The 21,296-nt window shown below is 42.3% G+C and overlaps 1 protein-coding gene across 4 annotated transcripts in view; it reads right to left on the minus strand.

Moving 5' to 3' along the window:
• The window catches only part of LOC126482336 (TGF-beta receptor type-1), a 190,189-nt gene that overhangs the window by 150,348 nt on the left and 18,545 nt on the right, over nucleotides 1–21,296 (minus strand). For all 4 annotated transcript variants that reach the window (XM_050106405.1, XM_050106404.1, XM_050106407.1 and 1 more), the window contains exon 2: nucleotides 4,311–4,428. In XM_050106405.1, coding sequence (XP_049962362.1) covers nucleotides 4,311–4,428 — 118 coding nt within the window. The remainder of the gene's footprint in view (nucleotides 1–4,310; nucleotides 4,429–21,296) is intronic.

Here is a 21,296-nt window from a genome sequence, read left to right on the forward strand (position 1 = left end):
TGCATGCTTCTTCTGTCTTTCCTTGCTTGTTTTGCCTTGTCTTCATCTTGTGCTAATGCCGCTCACTTCCTTCATTCCGGCATCTTTCTGCCTGCTCCATTTTCCCAAGCTGTACACTTCTATTGTCACTGTTGGATACCCCCAAGTGTTTTTATTGCTGGTCTTGCTTGCCTATTTTCCCAAGGCTCCTTTCACGGCAGAACTTTCACTTCTGCAGCTTCAGCACTTAGAGGATCAACACTGCTGCATTTTACCTGGATACCACTCACTTGATGCAGCACTTTTCAAAGGCTATGAATGGGGCAGCTTTGCTTCCTCATTACACTCAGCACTTCCTGTGCAACCCAGAGCCTCTTCAACAGCACCTCGTCCATCCCAATGCCCCCTGTAAAGGACTCAATGCTACTGCCTCCATTTCCTCCTGATTATAGAGATGCCTTGGATTCTTGACCCATGTTCCTTGCTGCACTGGATCGCCTCCTTACAGTCTCTGCTCTTCATGATGTTTCTCTTCTGGGCACGCCCAACCACCACACCTCTGGCCCCTTTGCCTCTCGCTCACTCACTTCTTGCACTGCCTCCTCTGCCATCAATCCAGCACATTCCAATCTGGTGCCACCAGCTCCAGTGCCAGCAACTACAGCAGCTCCTACTCCGGCACCACCACCAGCCCCTGCAACACGATTGTCCTTCTTGATGATAACCTTGTATGTCTCTTGTTCTTCCAGGTCTGCTCCTTGCCTTGTCCAGTGGCTACCCTCCACCGGCAGTGCCTGATGTTAATTGTGGAAAATGACAGAAGCCTGTGGCCACGGCTGGCCTTCCTTCTGCAGGCGGCTCACTACTCTGGGTTCCTGCCACCTCAGGCAACAGGTCTTACAATGATCTCCCAGACCATTTTCCATGCTATGCCTTGGCCACCATTGGTTCAAGTGCCAGTCTCCCATCAGCCACCAGCATCATGATGCCTTCCTCCTGGGCAGTCTGTGTCAGTCCGGTGCCTGCCGTGACCTATTCAGGTGTCTCCGGCACTCTTGCCACCAATAATAGTGCTTCCTTGGGTTTGAGCAATATCAGTTCCCACCATGCCTCCAGCCACTCATCTCTAGTCCGCACTCTGCCGGCCCCCTTGCCTCTGGCCCATACTCAGACTGGCCCATTTGTTGATGTCTCATTTGCCGTTCTCCACCTTCAGCCTCTCACTGGCGTTTCCTTCATCACTGGCTCCTGCCCTGACTCCTGTGTGCCAGCATCTTCTTGGTCCAATGACGGCCTCTCTCCATCTTCTGCCACCCCCAATGTCCCCTTCTTGTCTCCTCCTGCTGTGTGACCCTTCATTTCATCATCCTTCCTGCGTGTTACCGGCCTTTAGCCTACATCTCCAGGGCACTAATTCCTTTCCCAGATGTCATCTCTTCTGAGTGAGATACACAAGTACACCAGCGCGCTTGCCCTCATGCACGCACATGCGCGCGCACACTCGCACACACACACACACACACACACACACACACACACACACACACACACACTCACACACTGGAATTTTTTCCCCAATAGGCATTTTCATAGCACCCTGTGTGCTTTCATCTCGACCCACCCCACTCTGTGCTGCTGCACCCTAGTTGTGAGCCCTGGACATTTCTGACCATGATCATCTCCTACATCTTCCATGGCCTTCTTCCCTCCACAGAGTTCCAGCCTCTTCCCTTTGGGGCATCCCCTCTGAGCCTTCAGCTGGCCTTCTTAAGTGCTTCTGTTCTCTGGTCCACTTGTTCCAGATGGCTTCACCACTTCCTCCTTCGGAAAATGAGTCCCATAACTTCAGCTGTTGCCTGCACCACAGCTACCACATGCAAGGGAGATGGCTCTGCTGTCTTTTCCAAAGAGAAGAGAAATATGGCATACAGCTGTGGCCTTGTGATCCAACCATACAACAGAGTGCTGCAGGCTGCCGCCTTGTCTAGACACCAGCAAGTCGATGCAGCTCAACTTTCCTGCACCAGCCATTGCAGAACAGAGGACGCCACATTCACTGGATATAGCCATCACTAGCTCACATCAGCGAGCCACAAGACACACTATTACTCCACGATATTTCTATGCCAGCTGGCCTTTATATGGCTCTGCCCAGCAGCTCACCAATCAAGGGAAGTCCCAGCCTCAACACCAATGTTCTGCTTCAAAAGAGCCATGAGTATATTCCTCCAAGTTCAATGTTTTTTATCTGAACATCACCAGTGTGGCCTACAATAACTGTGCCTACAGCAGCATTTCTTGGTCATGAAAGACTAAGTGCTCAATTTGCACCTTCAATGATTGTATTGGTTTAGTGACATTCTTTCTGCAGATTAGGAAGCTGTTTCTATTGCTTTTTTTATTGTGTAATTTCTCTGTGGTAATAAAGTTCTATTGTTCTTGGCTACCTGGGCACCTTTTCTCTGCTTGTGTGTGCATCACCATTCACTCTCCCACTACCACATACTCCAATCTCATCACAGACACCTCTTATCCCCTTCGAAAGATAGAGCCACCTGTAAAAGTAGCTATGTGGGCATGACAAATTAACAATCCATCTCGCCCTCACCTGGCCTCAACCTTCAGTAATTTCTGTCCTCCACCTGCCTACCACCTTCCCTGCCTAGACTCCAGTACTATGCATGCCCCCTAGTGTGGCAGCACATGTACATAGTCCTTCGCATGTCTCTAGTTTGCTCCTCTCTGCTTTGGGCATCCCCCCTCCCCCAGCACAGCATCCTGATGCTGCCCCTAGCAGCCCTATCTTATATGTCCTTGCACCTCCCATGGTGCCACATTAACAACATCCCCCGCCCCTGTCCTGCTATCCTTTCCTCTTCCCCACCCAACACCTCTTCTATATTCCCACTACCTACCCCAGCAACGGTTGCTGCTTACCACACAGGCAATTGCAGTTGGGTATTATACCGGGAGATGACAGAGACCAAGTGTGTGTGAGTTAGCTCATGTGAATGTGTGTGTTTTTTCTATGGCTGATGAAGAACTTGGTCCAAAATCTGAATATTTCTTGCATTATGTTTCATTGTGCCTGTCTCAACTAATGCCTCTTCTATGGGGTATCCTTTCTGATTGTTGTTATTCCATATCAATCGCCTGCAGATAGTGCTTTCTTTTGTTTATTATTTCATACTTTACATCACAATGAAAATGATAAGACATATTACAGAAAAATTGTACTAGTAACTGTTCTTCCTGTATACAACATGATGACACAGAACCTATATATAATACATAAATTAGTGATAAGGAAAATGAGAGAAATGAGGCAGAGCAGCTCAGTATCAAAAAACACATAATGATAACTGTTTATTAATGATGCTGCTTAAAATTATTAATATCTTCTGCCCTTTCAGTTTTCCTTTATTTAATATACAGCAGCATACAAGATAAATTTGCTACAAATATATTTAAAAAATACAAATGAGAGGGTGGATCAAAATGTAGTTCCTCCTGTGTCAAGAAAATTTTAATAATTAGCATATAACAGTGGAATTAGTACAGATTGTAGCCTAATCTGTCCTCTACACAACAGCGGCATTCAATATAGTCACCACGCATTTACACACAATAGCACCATTGTTGAAGATAGGCTTCAAAATCTGTTTATAAAAATTCAGGGTTTTGCTTCTTGCCCCAAAATTTTAAAACTGTTTTAACCTCATTGAAGTCACTGAATCCATAACCACATTGACTTTCACAGGCCCAAATCATAGCTGTAGGGTGCAAGAGGCACCACTGTTAAAAGTTATGTGTAGGGGCACACATTATCGTGATAATGCTTGATGGCATGAATGTCATTTACTGCCTTCACTATTGACTGTGAACTCTTTAATGTGTGCGTCTCCTTGAATCACTTCATCAGTACGCCTGCATTTGCCACCTGTGACAAATGTCGGCCAGTCACTGTACGGTTTATGTACAATTTACATTCCTCCAATATCAAACTTCTTCATCCAATGCTGCACATTCCTGATATCCACTACAGTGTCCACATTCACTTTCTTCAAGGGTGGAGTTAAAAAAGCTTTAAAATCATAGATCAAGAAGTAAACCCCAAATTTTACCAAACTGGTTTTGTTGCCTGGGTTCAGTGATGGCACAAATGTCTACAAATGCATTGTAACTATGTTAAATGGTAGTGTTGCATAGAGGGCAGTTCAGGCTATGATCTGTACTATTTCCATTGTTATGTGATATACTGCCCTATATTAAACAACTGAGTTTCTTAGTAACTTGTGAATAAGTGAAATGCATTAAACTTTTGTTCATACCTGTACTGTAATTCCGTGGACCCTGTATTTTTATCCATGAAGATAGACGTAAAGCAGTAGCCATCTGTTATACATTTGTAGTCAGTCTCAAGACAAATGTCACAATAGCATTCGAGCCCTTAAACAGATATTGAGATGTGTCACAAAATCTGAACACAATGTCTAGCAAACAGCACAGTTCTGTTGAACTGTTAACTAACAGTTGTAAATATATACTACACTCCTGGAAATTGAAATAAGAACACCGTGAATTCATTGTCCCAGGAAGGGGAAACTTTATTGACACATTCCTGGGGTCAGATACATCACATGATCACACTGACAGAACCACAGGCACATAGACACAGGCAACAGAGCATGCACAATGTCGGCACTAGTACAGTGTATATCCACCTTTCGCAGCAATGCAGGCTGCTATTCTCCCATGGAGACGATCGTAGAGATGCTGGATGTAGTCCTGTGGAACGACTTGCCATGCCATTTCCACCTGGCGCCTCAGTTGGACCAGCGTTCGTGCTGGACGTGCAGACCGCGTGAGACGACGCTTCATCCAGTCCCGAACATGCTCAATGGGGGACAGATCCGGAGATCTTGCTGGCCAGGGTAGTTGACTTACACCTTCTAGAGCACGTTGGGTGGCACGGGATACATGCGGACGTGCATTGTCCTGTTGGAACAGCAAGTTCCCTTGCCGGTCTAGGAATGGTAGAACGATGGGTTCGATGACGGTTTGGATGTACCGTGCACTATTCAGTGTCCCCTTGACGATCACCAGTGGTGTACGGCCAGTGTAGGAGATCGCTCCCCACACCATGATGCCGGGTGTTGGCCCTGTGTGCCTCGGTCGTATGCAGTCCTGATTGTGGCGCTCACCTGCACGGCGCCAAACACGCATACGACCATCATTGGCACCAAGGTAGAAGCGACTCTCATCGCTGAAGACGACACGTCTCCATTCGTCCCTCCATTCACGCCTGTCGCGACACCACTGGAGGCGGGCTGCACGATGTTGGGGCGTGAGCGGAAGATGGCCTAACGGTGTGCGGGACCGTAGCCCAGCTTCATGGAGACGGTTGCGAATGGTCCTCGCCGATACCCCAGGAGCAACAGTGTCCCTAATTTGCTGGGAAGTGGCGGTGCGGTCCCCTACGGCACTGCGTAGGATCCTACGGTCTTGGCGTGCATCCGTGCGTCGCTGCGGTCCGGTCCCAGGTCGACGGGCACGTGCACCTTCCGCCGACCACTGGCGACAACATCGATGTACTGTGGAGACCTCACGCCCCACGTGTTGAGCAATTCGGCGGTACGTCCACCCGGCCTCCCGCATGCCCACTATACGCCCTCGCTCAAAGTCCGTCAACTGCACATACGTTTCACGTCCACGCTGTCGCGGCATGCTACCAGTGTTAAAGACTGCGATGGAGCTCCGTATGCCACGGCAAACTGGCTGACACTGACGGCGGCGGTGCACAAATGCTGCGCAGCTAGCGCCATTCGACGGCCAACACCGCGGTTCCTGGTGTGTCCGCTGTGCCGTGCGTGTGATCATTGCTTGTACAGCCCTCTCGCAGTGTCCGGAGCAAGTATGGTGGGTCTGACACACCGGTGTCAATGTGTTCTTTTTTCCATTTCCAGGAGTGTATTTAAAGATATTTAAAACATGTAATAAATGCAAAATAAAAGAAACAGCATTTTTGCCCCAACAGAGCTCATTGGAAAATGCAGTTGGGTTAAATGTTTCACAGGATTATTTGAATATGGCAAATAACATGTTTGTTACATTTGGGATCATTATGATATTAATTATTTACACTTGTAACAATGTTGAAAGAATCCCTAGGAATGCATCTGTAATAAAAGGAATGAATTAATTCACAAATATTAGCTAACTAAAAAGATTGATGAGACAGTCATTTGAAGGAAAGTCACAAAGCAGAGGGCAACATAGATACAAACAAATGTATATAAAGTCGAACCATATTCAAATCAAAAACAGCCCATAAGCTCTAGTATCAGACAGCATTTAAGCGCAGCTGGAATAATTCACTGAATACTGCTTTCATTCACATCATAACACAGCTTCTTCTCATAAATTTTTCCACTGCACCGTGTTTACAGTTCTGTACCACAGGTACCCAGGTAAGATAAGTGGCCTAAATCATAAATGGATTCGATTCACAGGCACTGAATCATAATATTATTGGGGCCTGTCTTGGTTAAAAGCCAACCTCCTTTTAATAGTGCACAATGAACATAAGTGGACAGACATTAATTACCAGTAGTGGTGTAACTACGGTATGGCAGTCGGTGCACATGCACAGGGTGCCATTCCTGTGAGGTGCAATTTTGTGACAGGAGGAAAAAATGAAGAAGGATAAAAGTAGATTCACAAATGTTCACTGAATTTCTTCGAATCTATGGATAAAAGCATGGTACGTCACTGGTCGCTGGCCAAAGCGTCTGTTGTCAACAATAGAACAAGAAGAAAGAAATCTGTCTGATCTCCCACACACAGAGTAGCCACACGCAGCAGTGACACCGGCAATGTCACAACATGTGGGTACTCTTATTCAAAGCAATGGATTAATAACAATCAAGCAATTCAGAACTCAACTTGACATCTCTATTGATAGTACCGACACACTTGTCCATCAGTTAGGGTATTCAAAAATTTGCAATTGCTGGTTTTCTCAAAGCCTATCTGAAGAGTATAAAGAAGAAAGAAGGAACATGGTGTGCAAACTGCTTGCTAGTTTGAGGCTGATGGTGACAAATTCTTGTCAAACACTGTTGTACATGATGAAACATAGATTCAACATTTTGAGACCAAAACGAAACAGCAGTCCATGAAGCGGCATCACATGTCTCCTTGAAAGTAGTGCTACGAAACAACCACCTCAGGTGTTGAAGTCAAGCCCACAATCTTCTTCAACACCCTTCTTCATAGGCAAATGAACAATTCTGAAGTCTATTGTGAGATGCTTAGGAAATTGAAGAAACAATTACAGCATGTTCGTGGCCACAAAAATGTGGATGCACTTCTCCTTCACTTCAACAATGCAAGGCCACAAACAAGTCTGCACACCCAAGAGGATATCACAAAATGTTGGTGCACTGTTCTTCCTCACCCACCCTACAGTTCGGATCTCGCTTCTTCTGACTTCAATCTCTTTGACCCACTGAAGCATAGGCTCTGCAGAGAGCTCTTCAGCAACAATTGGGGAAGTTACTGGTGCAGCAAAAACTTCACTGAAATGCAGAATAATACAGTAGTACCATTGTGGCATATGGGGGCCCACATTAAGGTGGTGAAGGCCATAGAACTCAATGGAAATAACATTGAAAATAGGGTTTCCCAGTCACATAAACGGGAGCAAGTTGCACCAAGGTTCAGAATCCATGTTAAACTGTAGGTCCCCTATAACTGGCTGGGTAAGTCAGTTCAAAAGTCAGAGAAAGGCACCAGCATACCACCACCAACCCACTGTAGTGTTCAAAACAATCTAACAACTGCTTCAGTCAACTGGGGAACAATATGGTGCATTTAAATCACAAATAAAACCATCTTGCTTTGGGAAAAAATTATGTGTTGCATTATTTATTGAATGACCAGTATATGAGCGGAAATCGTGGTACAATTCAGAATAGATTGTGCTGAATAACAAAACCTCTCGCTCCCTGATACAGAGGTGCTTGTTTCTTTTTTTAAGGTACTAGGTAAAGTCACTTTCAATATGCCAAAAGAGGCATCATAACAAAAGCATAAAGAGTAATTTTTTCCTTCCCTTTTTCATGGATTTGCACTGATTGACAATGAACCAATAAAACAGGAATCACATTATTGTTACATGCAAACTATTCTGAATGGTGTGTTGTTCCATATTTTGAATCGTATCATCTGAAAGAGAATTACTGAAATGAGATTCTTTTAGTTCATTGTAAAGTGAAAATTATTGAAATGAGTTAACTGTAAAGTTGTGTTGATCTCAGTAAGGGAATGCGCGAGAGACACATCTAGGATTATGTAGTGTCACTAGCACACAGTGTTATTACAACAGAAGGAGCCTGATACTGGAGAATCTGGTCGCAAAAACATTATTGTTACATTTTGTTGCTGCACACTCAGCAGTTAAATGCTAAAGGCCAAGGTAAAGGCATTTTGCACATCCACGACTTGATACTGTGGTTTTAACCTGACCAAGTGTGTTATCATCATTTCTTATGCAGGGTGGAAAGGGAGAACATGTCACCAACAGCTATCATTTTTGGAGTGGCACATCTACATCTACATGATTACTCTGCAATTCACATTTAAGTGCTTGGCAGAGGGGTCATCGAACCACAATCATACTATATCCCTACCATTCCACTCCCGAACAGCGCGCGGGAAAAACGAACACCTAAACCTTTCTGTTCGAGCACTTGTGAAGTCATTTTTTAGGTGAGTAAATTGTTTCTTCTTTATACATGGTTTTATAGAGCAAATACATGTGTTCATGTTGTGCCATTCAGTAGCATGGTAACAAAAATGCCAGACTACCATTACATAGGTTATGGTTTCGATACCCAGTTGGTCCCATGATTTAGTCATGTACGTTCCTCCTTTGCCACCTCTAGGTATGTCAAAAATCCCTATTATCACCATGGTTCAAATTACACATTCAACTGTAGAAGCCCCCCCCCCCCCCTCCGAATAACTCTTGTGAATATTTGATGTGCATATTTTGCGCACACACACACCTCAACAAAAGTTTGGAATACCGTACATTTTACTGTAATGACTTCTTATTGTACACCCCCTGAGATTTGTACAATATCTTATTAACAATATAAACATAATTCTTTCTGAAAACAAGAATGGTTTGGTTAGTTACAAAAAATCATTTTGAAACAAAGCAGGCTCTCTCCCAAGAGAACATTTTGAAAGCAATTAGAGTGGAAATCTTTCACTGGTGATTATTAATCTTTAGTAGCGAGTAAGTCCTCCCCACACATGGATGAGTTCTTCCACTCTGTGAGGCATGCTCTGGATGAGACCATCAAGTTTATCTTGGGTTGTAGGGTCCCACTCCTCAATGGCAGCTTCATTGAGGTCCTCAAGATTGTCAGGTGGATTTGGACACTGTGCAATGGCCACCTTCAACAGGTGCCACACATGCTCAATTGCATTCACATCTGCGGACTGTGCTGGACAATGGATTCAGTTGATGTTGCTTCCTTGACGATACCAACACACTGCTACAGTACAGTGCGGTCTTGCATTGTCACCGACTACGATGAAGGTGTCCCTGACTTAATGTCTGTAGGATCTTACAATCATTTATTGGACCTCTTGGTCTTCTGGAATGAAGGTCACCCTAATGCAATCTTCTACGGAATGTTTTGTCTGAGAAACAAATCTCTGTTGCCCGGGAGAAGCTGTTTCCAACATTTCTGTGAACTGATGTTGGGTACCCACGAGTTGACAGCTGGAGGAAACAATCCTTTGTTGGTGTTGTCATATGAGGACAACCACTGCAAGGTCTATTGTTAACATTTATCATCTCTCTGTACTTTCCCTACACCTTACACATGCCACATTGAGTGACACATAACCGATCAGCAATGTGTTTCTGTGTATAACCCACTGAAAGTAAAACCACTATCCTGACTCTATCAAAGTGTCATATACCTCTACATGCCATGTTACTCCAATGCTGAATGCAAGTTGAATGAAGCTTTTGTTGATACTGGACTCCTTGCAGGACGCCACTGCAGCAGTGGTATGTTTACATGGCGGGAAGACAACCACAAGGCATGCCAGTAGTAAACACTGTCCAGTATATGGGGTCTAACTGGATAATGCATGAAGTGCCTAGGTCAATGAGACCTCTAGTATCGCTTACTACATTTTATGATAGTATTCCAAATTTTTGTTAAGCAGTGTATTTAAGGAGTAATTATTGCATAAAAATCTGGTCTTTTTTCTTCTTATGCCAAAACCTCAAGAATTTTGTCCCCCTTGTTTCTTTGTGTTGCGACAAACAGCTTACCTGAATTCTCTAATTGCTCTACTTGTATTGCTGCAATATTTCTCATTAAACAGTCTATCACTTAATTTAGAAAAAGACGCAGTTAAGTCAATTTTGTATAAAGAAAGATATTATACCATCACAATCAACAACAACAACAAGTGAGCCCATGGGAAGGGAAATATATAAAACTTACTGTTCAAAAGTTCTGGGTGTGTGTTTTGATCAGAACTTAAATTCTAATGTATATTTTTTTAAATATGTTATCTAATTTGCCAGAATATGTATTAACAGAGAAACTGTATCTTATTCGTAAACCTATTGACATGTTGCACATCATGATGAGCTGTCATGAATATTATACATGGGAAAAGCAAAAAAGTAATCTAAATTATATGTGGTTATCAGAATATGCCTTATTTTATTTCCTTTTCTTCACTCTTAATGCATTTTTCCAATCCCACAGAACATAATGAAACAGTCTGTACCAGAAAAACAGGACAGCAGAGAGGATGGACAGAAGAGAGAAATTCTGGAAACAGATGTATCAGGGGCCTTGAGACTTATTGAAAACTGCCTGGACAAGTCGTTCATCTTCAGTGAAATCTTCTGAGCTGTATAGGAAACCAGACAGTGCTACATTTGAGCCTACAGACAAAAGTGGTGGCAAAATGGATTTGGATATGCCTCATTGTGAAGCAATGTTTGCAAATGTTGCATGTTGCTAGATATGTATACATAGATTGTGAAGGTGAGACTGAACATCTACACGAACTTTTGCTTGGTTTGATTGAAATAAGCCAGAAAGATGCCAAAATACTTGTGAGTGACATCTTAGGCCAACTTGGAAAAGGAAAAAATGGATAGTTAACTTTGAGGATCGCAGTGCTTTAAAAGCACTGCAGTGATGGCTGGTCAAGAGAGTAGAAATAATTGCTGAATCGAAAACAAAAATAATTAGTTTCTTTTCATGAAACATGATGAATGATTTCCTGACTATTCTGGGATGAAATCCTCATTCAGTGAACTTCCACAACTCCAGGTTTGATCTAAAAGCACTGTGTAACTAGATGCATGAAAAAAAAAAAAAGAGATGAGTTAGTTAGCAAGTCACTTCAGTAAAGAGCAAACTTATATGAGAAATGGGTAAACGACACAGTAAGGCAGATCAGATAAAGACAGCTAATGATTGGCGAGGTGATAACTGATGGATGAGCAAGAAATAGAAAGACTGATAAGAGAACACTAGTCCTTCTTCAAGAGGAAATGAATGCAAGGTTCTCCTCACTGAGCAAAACAAACAGAAAGTTCAGGCTGCTTCATGAAATATGAAGCTTGTGCTACGATGCTGAAAAGGAGATCCTGAGGCCCAAATGTGAAAATTTTGCAAAGTATTTTCTGTTGTAATGCAGATGGTGAATGGCTCTATGCTGAAATTTTGAACTTCAGGATGCTGCTATAAATCTGTGATTTCATCAAACTATCCAAACCACAAGAACACTTGCATTTCATTACTAAGTACAGCGACAGAAGTGTCTTCGCAAATCTATAAGCAGCTGTCCAAACCATGCTGACAGTTGCTGTGTCTATTGTTATCTGTGAGAGGTCCTTTAGTGAAGTTAGACTTATTGGAGGATAGTTTGCTCACACAACAATCAACTGAGAAACTTGCCATTTTGTAAGTGGTGAACAAGACCATTCATCCTTCCGAAACCACTACTAAATGCCTTCTGTGAAAGTTAGCAAGAACAGACGGTTTGTGCATCTATTCATAATGGAAATATGTGAGAGCTAATAGTAATGCTTCTTTGAAGATATCCACATTGAGACTGGTATCAGTGACAATAAGGCAGTTATAGCACTAATGATTTCCAAAAATACAAAGGGCAACTAAAACAAATAGGTTGTTTTACGTTATCAGGAAGCTAGATACTTAAGCAAAGATGTCATATCTCAAAGAGGAACTCAAAACATTGACCAATGGCCAGGAGAATGTAGAACTGTGGCTCAAGTTTAAAAGAATAGCTGATCATGCATTGAATACATTATTATTATTATTATTATTATTATTATTACTAATGTATGCATCAGCTGCAACATCAAATTGTTTCACATATTTAACTCAAAAATACATATCTGCAACTATTTACATTATATATCAGTATGCATGTGACGGCATGCATAACTAATATGTTATAAAACGCTGTGCATAAAAACAGGATTTTCTAGTGCTCATACCTCAGTTTCTATTGGTAAAAAAGAAAGGTTTAAATGTTTCGGACAGCGCTTGGGCTACGGACCATTTGTATAGCCAGCAGAAAAATAATCTTGTGTCACTACCCTACAGTATACGGTTAAAATATGAATATTACACATTCCCTCCTGCTTAGGCAAATGGAGCAATTTGGTTGGTTCTCTTTGCATTTGAAGTGGTCTATGGTGGGCTTGATGGGACTTATGCAGGCACCATTAGTTCATTAGTTCATCGGGGGTTCCACTGAAAAACCCAGAGATGAGTTTTCTTTTACTATATTTTTGCTGTCACCAGCAGACCAAAATCCTGCTGAGGATTCCAAGGTAGCTATGCACAGAAAATGGCTGAAATTTTTATGATATATTCCTAACACCCTGATCTCAAACAAATTTGAAAATTTTCTTGATATCTTCATCCATTTCCAAGATACAGAGGTACTGTGTTACCCTACTTCTACACATAAAATCGAGTATGAGGCGAAATCTAAATTATAAATAACCACAGCAAATTCTCTAGACATTTCTCTAGAATGCCATCTCTGCATTTTCAAAAATCTTTATCTGTTACCTAAAAACATGACAAGAACTTTTTATTTGGGTACCGAAACCCAGCTGTGGATTAAAAAATGGCTATGCATAACTAATGGCTGTAATTTGTACGATGTATTCTTAAGACCCCAAGCTTGAAAAGCTTTGAAAGTGTTCTTCGTATCTTTATCTGTTTCCGAGATGCTGAGGTTCAAAGTTACCCATAAAATACGCATGTAAAAAAAACATTGTGTACTGAAAAAGTACTTTATAAAGTGTTTTAGCCTAGAGAAATATACTATAAAGTATTTCCATTATCATTTGGAAACTCCATGTTGTAGTAACGAAGTACATGCAAAATTTTTTGCTCATAAAATCCAGTATGAGGAGTAAAATTAGTTTTGAATTCTTTCAGTTTCACATAAGTAAACTATCTAAATTTTACTGATTGATACATTTCTTTTCATAGGAGTTATATGCCCTGCTGCAGCAGAGAAAAGAAAGGAACCAGCAGAAAAAATGTGAATATGTTCCTATTTATTTAAAAGACTTTGACTGAAAAGTGGTGTACCAGGTCCCTCATTTTACTTTCCTCAGCACCTTTAAAAATTTTCCCAAAAATCTTGGCGTGTGAACATATTCACAGTTTTTTATGCTGAGAGAAAAGAAGATAGTAGCAGTGGAAAAGTAATATATGTTGGGAGACAGTAGACAGTGGCTGTGTTATCAAAATGAACAAAGGAGGCAATGACAGTGTGAAAGAAAGAGAGGGATGCAGTGGCAGAACATAGTTGACAGTGACAAAACAGTGTGGGAGAGCAGGAATAAAGAGTAGGAGAAAGTGGAAATGGGTGAGAGCCAGTGATAATGAAAGACAAAGTATACGACAATGACGACATGGAAGAGAGAGACAGTGACAGTGAGAAGAGACAGCAGCAGCAGTAGGAAGGAAGGAAGGAATGAGGTATTAGCTTTAAAAGAGAGGAAGAGGGAGACAGTGACAGAGAGAGGAGACTGTAGGAGTAGGACAGATCAAAGGGTTTGTGACTGTGACACAGGAGACAATGACAGAGAGACACAAAGAGATGATGACAACGAGTTGTGCTTAATGAGTGAGTGCAAAGGGGCAAATGGATGGGTATGAGTCGTTTACAGTTTTGGACTAGTGAGTGAGTGTGAGTGAGTTACAGTTAGGGGAGATCATGGTAGTTCAAGGTGAGTTGTGTGTTAAAAAAGCATGAATATGTTCAGTTGCCTAAATGTTTGGGAACATTTTGAAGGTGGTGAGGAAGGTAGAATGAGGCAGCTGGTTCCCCATTTTTCAGCCACAGTCTTTTAAATAAACAGGAACATATTTCAATTTTTCGTGCTGCAATGGGAGCATTTTTCTGCTGGCTTCATCAGATACTAGTTGGAGGCAACTTTAACCCATGGAGTATAGACTGGGATGTCTATAGATTCACTGCTGTGAAATACTATTGAACACATTTTCTGAAAACTGTCTTGAGCAGGTTGTTCAGCAGCTCAACTCAATAAAAATACCTGGTGATCAAAAAGTCAGTATAAATTTGAAAACTGAATAAAATCATGGAATAATGTAGATAGAGAGGTACAAATAGACACACATGCTTGGAATGACATGGTGTTTTATTATAACCAAAAAACTATAAAAGTTCAAAAAATGTCCGAAGATGGCACTTCATCCGATCAGAATAGCAATAATTAGCATAACAAAGTAAGACAAATCAAAGATAGTGTTCTTTACAGGAAATGCTCAATATGTCCACCATCATTCCTCAACAATAGCTGTAGTCGAGGAATAATGTTGTAAACAGCACTGTAAAGCATGTACGGAGTTATGGTGAGGCATTGGCATCGGATGTTGTCTTTCAGCATCCCTAGAGATGTCGGTCGATCATGATACACTTGAGACTTCAAGTAACCCCAAAGCCAATAATTGCACGGACTGAGGTCTCGGGACGTGGGAGGCCAAGCATGATGGAAGTGGCGGCTGAGCACACGATCATCACCAAACGACACGCGCAAGAGATCTTTCATGCATCCAGCAATATAGGGTGGAGCGCCATCCTGCATAAACATCATACGTTCCAGCAGGTGTTTATCAGCCAGCCTGGGGATGATGCGATTCTGTAACATATCGGCGTACCTCTCACCCGTCACGGTAGCACTTACAAAACCAGAATCATGCATTTCCTTGAAGAAAAAAGGCCCGATAATGGTAGATGTGGTAAATCCAATCCATACCGTGACTTTCTCGGTGTGCAATGGAGTTTCCATGACAGTTCTAGGATTTGCGGTAGCCCAAATTCTGCAGTTGTGGGCGTTGACAGACCCTCGGAGCGTGAAATGAGCTTCGTCGGTCCACAACACGTTACTCAACCAATTGTCATCTTCCGCCATCTTTTGAAACTCCCACACCGCAAATGCCCTCCGCTTCACCAAATCGCCAGGTAACAGTTCATGATGCCGATGGATTTTGTACGGATAGCATCGGAGGGTACGCCTAAGTGCCAACCAAACAGTAGTGTATGGAATGCCAGTGCAACATGCGACTGCACAAGCACTGACTTCCCCGTGCATAGACGAGCCCACTACAGCCTCCATTTCTTCCTGAACTGTCTCAGCAGCATTACGTCTTGCACTCGGTCAGACACTACGGGGCCTATCGTCTAAACAACCCGTGGCTTCGAACTTCAAAATTATTCTCGCCACAGCTGCATTTGTCAACAGACCTTTACCCGTTCGAATCCCCTTCCTATGCCGATAGGATCATAACGCTGAACTAGCACATTCCCCATTCTGATGATACAGCTTCACTAAAAGCACCTTTTCAGGTAACATCAACATGCTGCGACCGCAGGCGCATCTGATACTCTCTCTCATTACAGCTCCTTTTATACACGATTGTCATGCGCAGTCACTGACGTTTTGCTGTCCAGCGCCATCTGTCGAACATTTTGTGAACTTAGTTTTTTTTTTTTTTTTGTTCTAATAAAACCCCATGTCATTCCAAGCATGTGTGTCAATGTTTACCTCTCTATCTACATTATTCCGTGGTTTATTAAGTTTTCAAATTTATACTGACTTTTCGATCACCCGGTATATTAAATCTTGTAGCTACAAATAGGCTGAACCTCATCAACAATGTCAGTATAGAAACAGGAATTAGCGATCATGATGTCATTATAGCAATTATGATTATGAAAGTCAATAAATCAGCCAAGAAGGCTAGAAGAGTGTTTCTGCTAGATAGAGCAGATAAGCAGTTGTTGGCATCTCACTTAGACGGTGAACTGACATAATTTAGTTCCAGTAAGATGGTTGTAGAGGAATTATGAGCAAAGTTTAAGCAGATTGTAAATTGTGCCCTATCATGGTTTAATAATGAAATCTGGAAGATACCGAAGATGCAGAGGCTGTTGCACTCTCAGTTCAAAAGAGAATGCACAAATGACGACAAGCAAAGGTTAGTAGAGATTCACATGTCTGTGAAAATGTCTATGCGTGAAGCATACAACTACCACTGTCACACCTTTGCAAAAAACCTGCCAGGGAACCCAAGAAAATTCTGGTCCTGGGTAAAATCACTACACGGGTCTAAGGCTTCCATTCAGTCCCTTGTTGACCACTCCAGTGTGGCAATTGAAAAGAGCAAAATGAAAGCTGAAGTTTCAAATTTCATGTTCAATAAATCGTTCACAAAGAATAATCATACGAAAATGCCTCAATATTGACTCCCATATGGACGACATAGTAATAGGCATCCCTGATTCCCTTTATTCGCACGAAGTAATGGCCACTATCGACAGGGGATCTCAGGTTGATTCCGTATTTCTGGATTTCCGGAAAGCTTTTGACACCATTCCTCACAAGCGACTTCTAATCAAGCTGTGGGCCTATTGGGTATCGTCTCAGTTGTGCGACTGGATGCGTGATTTCCTGTCAGGAAGGTCGCAGTTCATAGTAATAGATGGCAAATCATCGAGTAAAACAGAAGTGATATCAGGTGTTCCCCAGGAAAGCGTCCTGGGACCTCTGCTGTTCCTGATCTATAAAAATGACGTGGGTGACAATCTGAGCAGTTCTCTTAGGTTGTTCGCAGATGATGCTGTAATTTACCGTCTAGTAAGGTCAACCGAAGACCAGTATCAGTTGCAAAGCGATTTAGAAAAGATTGCTGTATGGTGTGGCAGGTGGCAGTTGACGCTAAATAACGAAAAGTGTGAGGTGATCCACATGAGTTCCAAAAGAAATCCGTTGGAATTCGATTACTCGATAAATAGTACAATTCTCAAGGCTGTCAATTCAACTAAGTACCTGGGTGTTAAAATTACGAACAACTTCAGTTGGAAAGACCACATAGATAATATTGTGGGGAAGGCGAGCCAAAGGTTGCGTTTCATTGGCAGGACACTTAGAAGATGCAACAAGTCCACTAAAGAGACAGCTTACACTACACTCGTTTGTCCTCTGTTAGAATATTGCTGCGCGGTGTGGGAACCTTACCAGGTGGGATTGACGGAGGACATCGAAAGGGTGCAAAAAAGGGCAGCTCGTTTTGTATTATCATGTAATAGGGGAGAGAGTGTGGCAGATATGATACGCGAGTTGGGATGGAACTCATTAAAGCAAAGACGTTTTTCGTCGCGGCGAGATCTATTTGCGAAATTTCAGTCACCAACTTTCTGTTCCGAATGCGAAAATATTTTGTTCAGCCCAACCTACATAGGTAGGAATGATCATCAAAATAAAATAAGAGAAATCAGAGCTCGAACAGAAAGGTTTAGGTGTTCGTTTTTCCCGTGCGCTGTTCGGGAGTGGAATGGTAGAGAGATAGTATGATTGTGGTTCGATGAACCCTCTGCCAAGCACTTAAATGTGAATTGCAGAGTAATGATGTAGATGTAGATGAACAGAAACAACTGAAAGATTTGGAAGCAAATAAATCATCAGGTCCGGATGGAATCCCAATTCGGTTTTACACAAGAGTACTCTACAGCATTGGCCCCTTACCTAACCTGCATTTATTATGAATCTCTTGCCCAGCACAAAGTCCCAAGTGGCTAGAAAAAAGTGCAGGTGACTCCAATACCTAACAAGAGTACAAGAACGGACCCGCAAAATTACAGACAAATATCCCTAACTTCAATTAGCTGCAGAATCCATTAACATATTCCCAGTACAAGTATTATAAACTTTTCTTGAGACTGAGAAGCTTACGTCCACGAATCAGCAGCTTTTTAAAAGCACTGTTCGTGCAAAATTCAGCTTGCCCTTTTCTCACATGAAATACTGTGAATTATGAATGAAGGGCAACAGGCAGATTCCATATTTCTCAATTTCTGGAAAGCATTTGACACAGTGCCCCATTGCAGGCTGTTAACGAAGATACGAGCATGTGGAATAAGTGCACAGATATGTGAGTGGCTCAAAGACATCTTAAGTTTTAGAACCCAGTATGTTGCCCTCATCAGCAAGTGTTCATCAGAGACAAGGGTATTGTCAGGAGTCCCCAGGGAAGTGTGATAGGACCACTGTTACTCTCTATATACAAAAATGATTTGGCGGATAGGGTGGGCAGAAACCTGTGGTTGTTTGCTGATGATTCCATGGTGTATACTATGGTAAGACATCGAAGTTCAGTGACTGTAGGAAGATACATGACAATCAAACAATGGAAAATCCAGGATGGACTGTAACAATATAATGAAAAGGAAAGTTGCTACTCACCATATAGCGGAGACCCTGAGTCGCAGATAGACACAACAAAAAGACTGTCACAAATAAAGCTTTCGGCTAGTAAGGCCTTCATCAATAATAGATGACAGTCTCACACACACACACACACACACACACACACACACACACACACACACACACACACACTGTGACTCAGCATCTCCACTATATGGAGAGTAGCAACTTTCCTTTTCATAATAAAGATACAAGACAACTTCGACAACATTTCTAGTTGGTGTGATGAATGGCAGCTAGCTCTAAATGGAAAATGTAAGTTAATGCAGACGAATTGGAAGAACAAACCTGTAACGTTCAGATACAGTATCACTAGTGTCCTGCTTGACACCGTCAAGTCGTTTAAATATCTGTGCGTAATGTTGCAAAGCGATATGAAATAAAATGATAATATGAGAACTGTGGCAGCGAAGGTGCATGGTCAACTTCAGATTTTTGGGAGAATTTTAGGAAAGCATGATTCACCTGTAAAGAAGACTGCATATAGGATGTTGGTGCAACCTATTCTTGAGTACTGCTAGAGTGTTTAGAATCCATACTAAGTCGGACTGAAAGAGGACATTGAAGCAATTCAGAGGAGGGCTGCTAAATTTGCTATCACTAGGTTTAAACAATATGTAAGTGTTACAGAGATGCTTTGGGAATCGAAATGGGAATCCCTGGAGCAAAGGCAATGTCCTCTTCGAGAAACACTATAGAGAAAATTTAGAGAACCAGCATTTGAAGCTAACTGCCAAAAGATTCTACTGCTGCAAACATACACAGCGTGTAAGGAGGAGGAGGAGGAGGAGATTAGTGTTTAACGTCCCGTCGACAACGAGGTCATTAGAGACGGAGCGCAAGCTCGGGTGAGGGAAGGATGGAGAAGGAAATCGGCCGTGCCCTTTCAAAGGAACCATCCCGGCATTTGCCTGAAGTGATTTAGGGAAATCACGGAAAACCTAAATCAGGATGGCCGGAGACGGGATTGAACCGTCGTCCTCCCGAATGCGAGTCCAGTGTGCTACCACTGCGCCACCTCGCTCGGTAGCGTGTAAGGACTACGAAGATAAAATACAAGAAATTAGAGCTTATATGGACGCATATACACAGTCATTTTTTCCTCACTTTATTTGCGAGTGGAAGAGGAAAGGAAATGATTAGTAGTGGTACAGGGTACCCACCACCATGCACCATTCAGTGACTAGCGGGGTATCTACAAAGATGTAGATGTAGATGCTTCAGGTAAAGTCTTAATACCATGAGGGAATTGTCTGTTAGAGCAATTTGTGCCCACTGTCTGTATACCTCCACAGTCACCCAAATGATCTCCAGTCACCCATACTGTCAGTGTAAATGGCCCTCTTGCACACGTTATATGTGCAAGTATCTTCTTCAGTTGAAATCTATTGAGCTGTAACCACACCACCCTAGGATTGAGAAAGCTCGGAACTTTAACAGCAGGGTTGATCAATATGTTCATGGTTCCAAGTTTCTGTGTCTTGCCACTCACATTTCCATTCAGTATACTGGTTGAATCCCGTGAAGAGCATTTGGATTCATTCTTCATATGCTGGGCTTCTGGATTTGAGGTGTTTCCTATGCAGTGATGGTAAATATTCGTGAAGAGGGAGATCTTAATTTTTAGAAATTTGCTGACAAAGGTTGTACAAAGCTGCTTTTTGACGAAGGTGAGCTGGACAGATGTTCAACAGTATTGATAGATAGGTGTGGTGTTATCTATACAAATGTATGTTATAGGTTTGCTACAGTCAACTAACAAAGCAAAAGCAGACTGCCAAACGAACATTGCTACAAACTCTGAAACATCCTTTAACATGACAGAAAAATGTTCACCCATATAACAATTTCAAGCGTAAGCTGTAAAAAAAAAAAAAATCACCATCAGTGGGTTTCGAACTCGTGACCTTTAGTACAATAATCTGACACTCTACCAATTCACCTACCAGAGATGATCTCATTCAGAGCTCACAGACACGGTTTGCCTGTACTCCGTAGTTATGATGCTACTTTTAATTATTGTTTACGCATCTTCTACTGGATGACAGCACACAGCACAAACTAAATTGGTGTTTTGGTTGGTATTCTATTGACACACAATGTTTGGCACTGTTCTGAGTGTCTGACATTTGGAGGTTTGGGTGTCAGAGCTGTATTCAAGTGAACATAAACTTTCTTCACATGAATACTGCAGAGCCAAACTGCTGTGCAATATTCTGCTGCAGAGTGTACCAACGCAAGTGGTGCTGCAAGGAGAACTGACGCATTTGCTTCCCATGTACTACTTGCCAGTTCCCTCATAAGGTTCACTTGTATTTGTAGCTTCTTAGCAGGGTTGGAAAGGTGTTTATGGCAAGTCAGCATTTTGTCTAATGTGACACTAAGGTTTTTGGCTTATTGTATTTGACTGTGGCAAGAG

Source organism: Schistocerca serialis, chromosome 5, assembly GCF_023864345.2.
Source record: "Schistocerca serialis cubense isolate TAMUIC-IGC-003099 chromosome 5, iqSchSeri2.2, whole genome shotgun sequence".
Taxonomy (NCBI): domain Eukaryota; kingdom Metazoa; phylum Arthropoda; class Insecta; order Orthoptera; family Acrididae; genus Schistocerca; species Schistocerca serialis.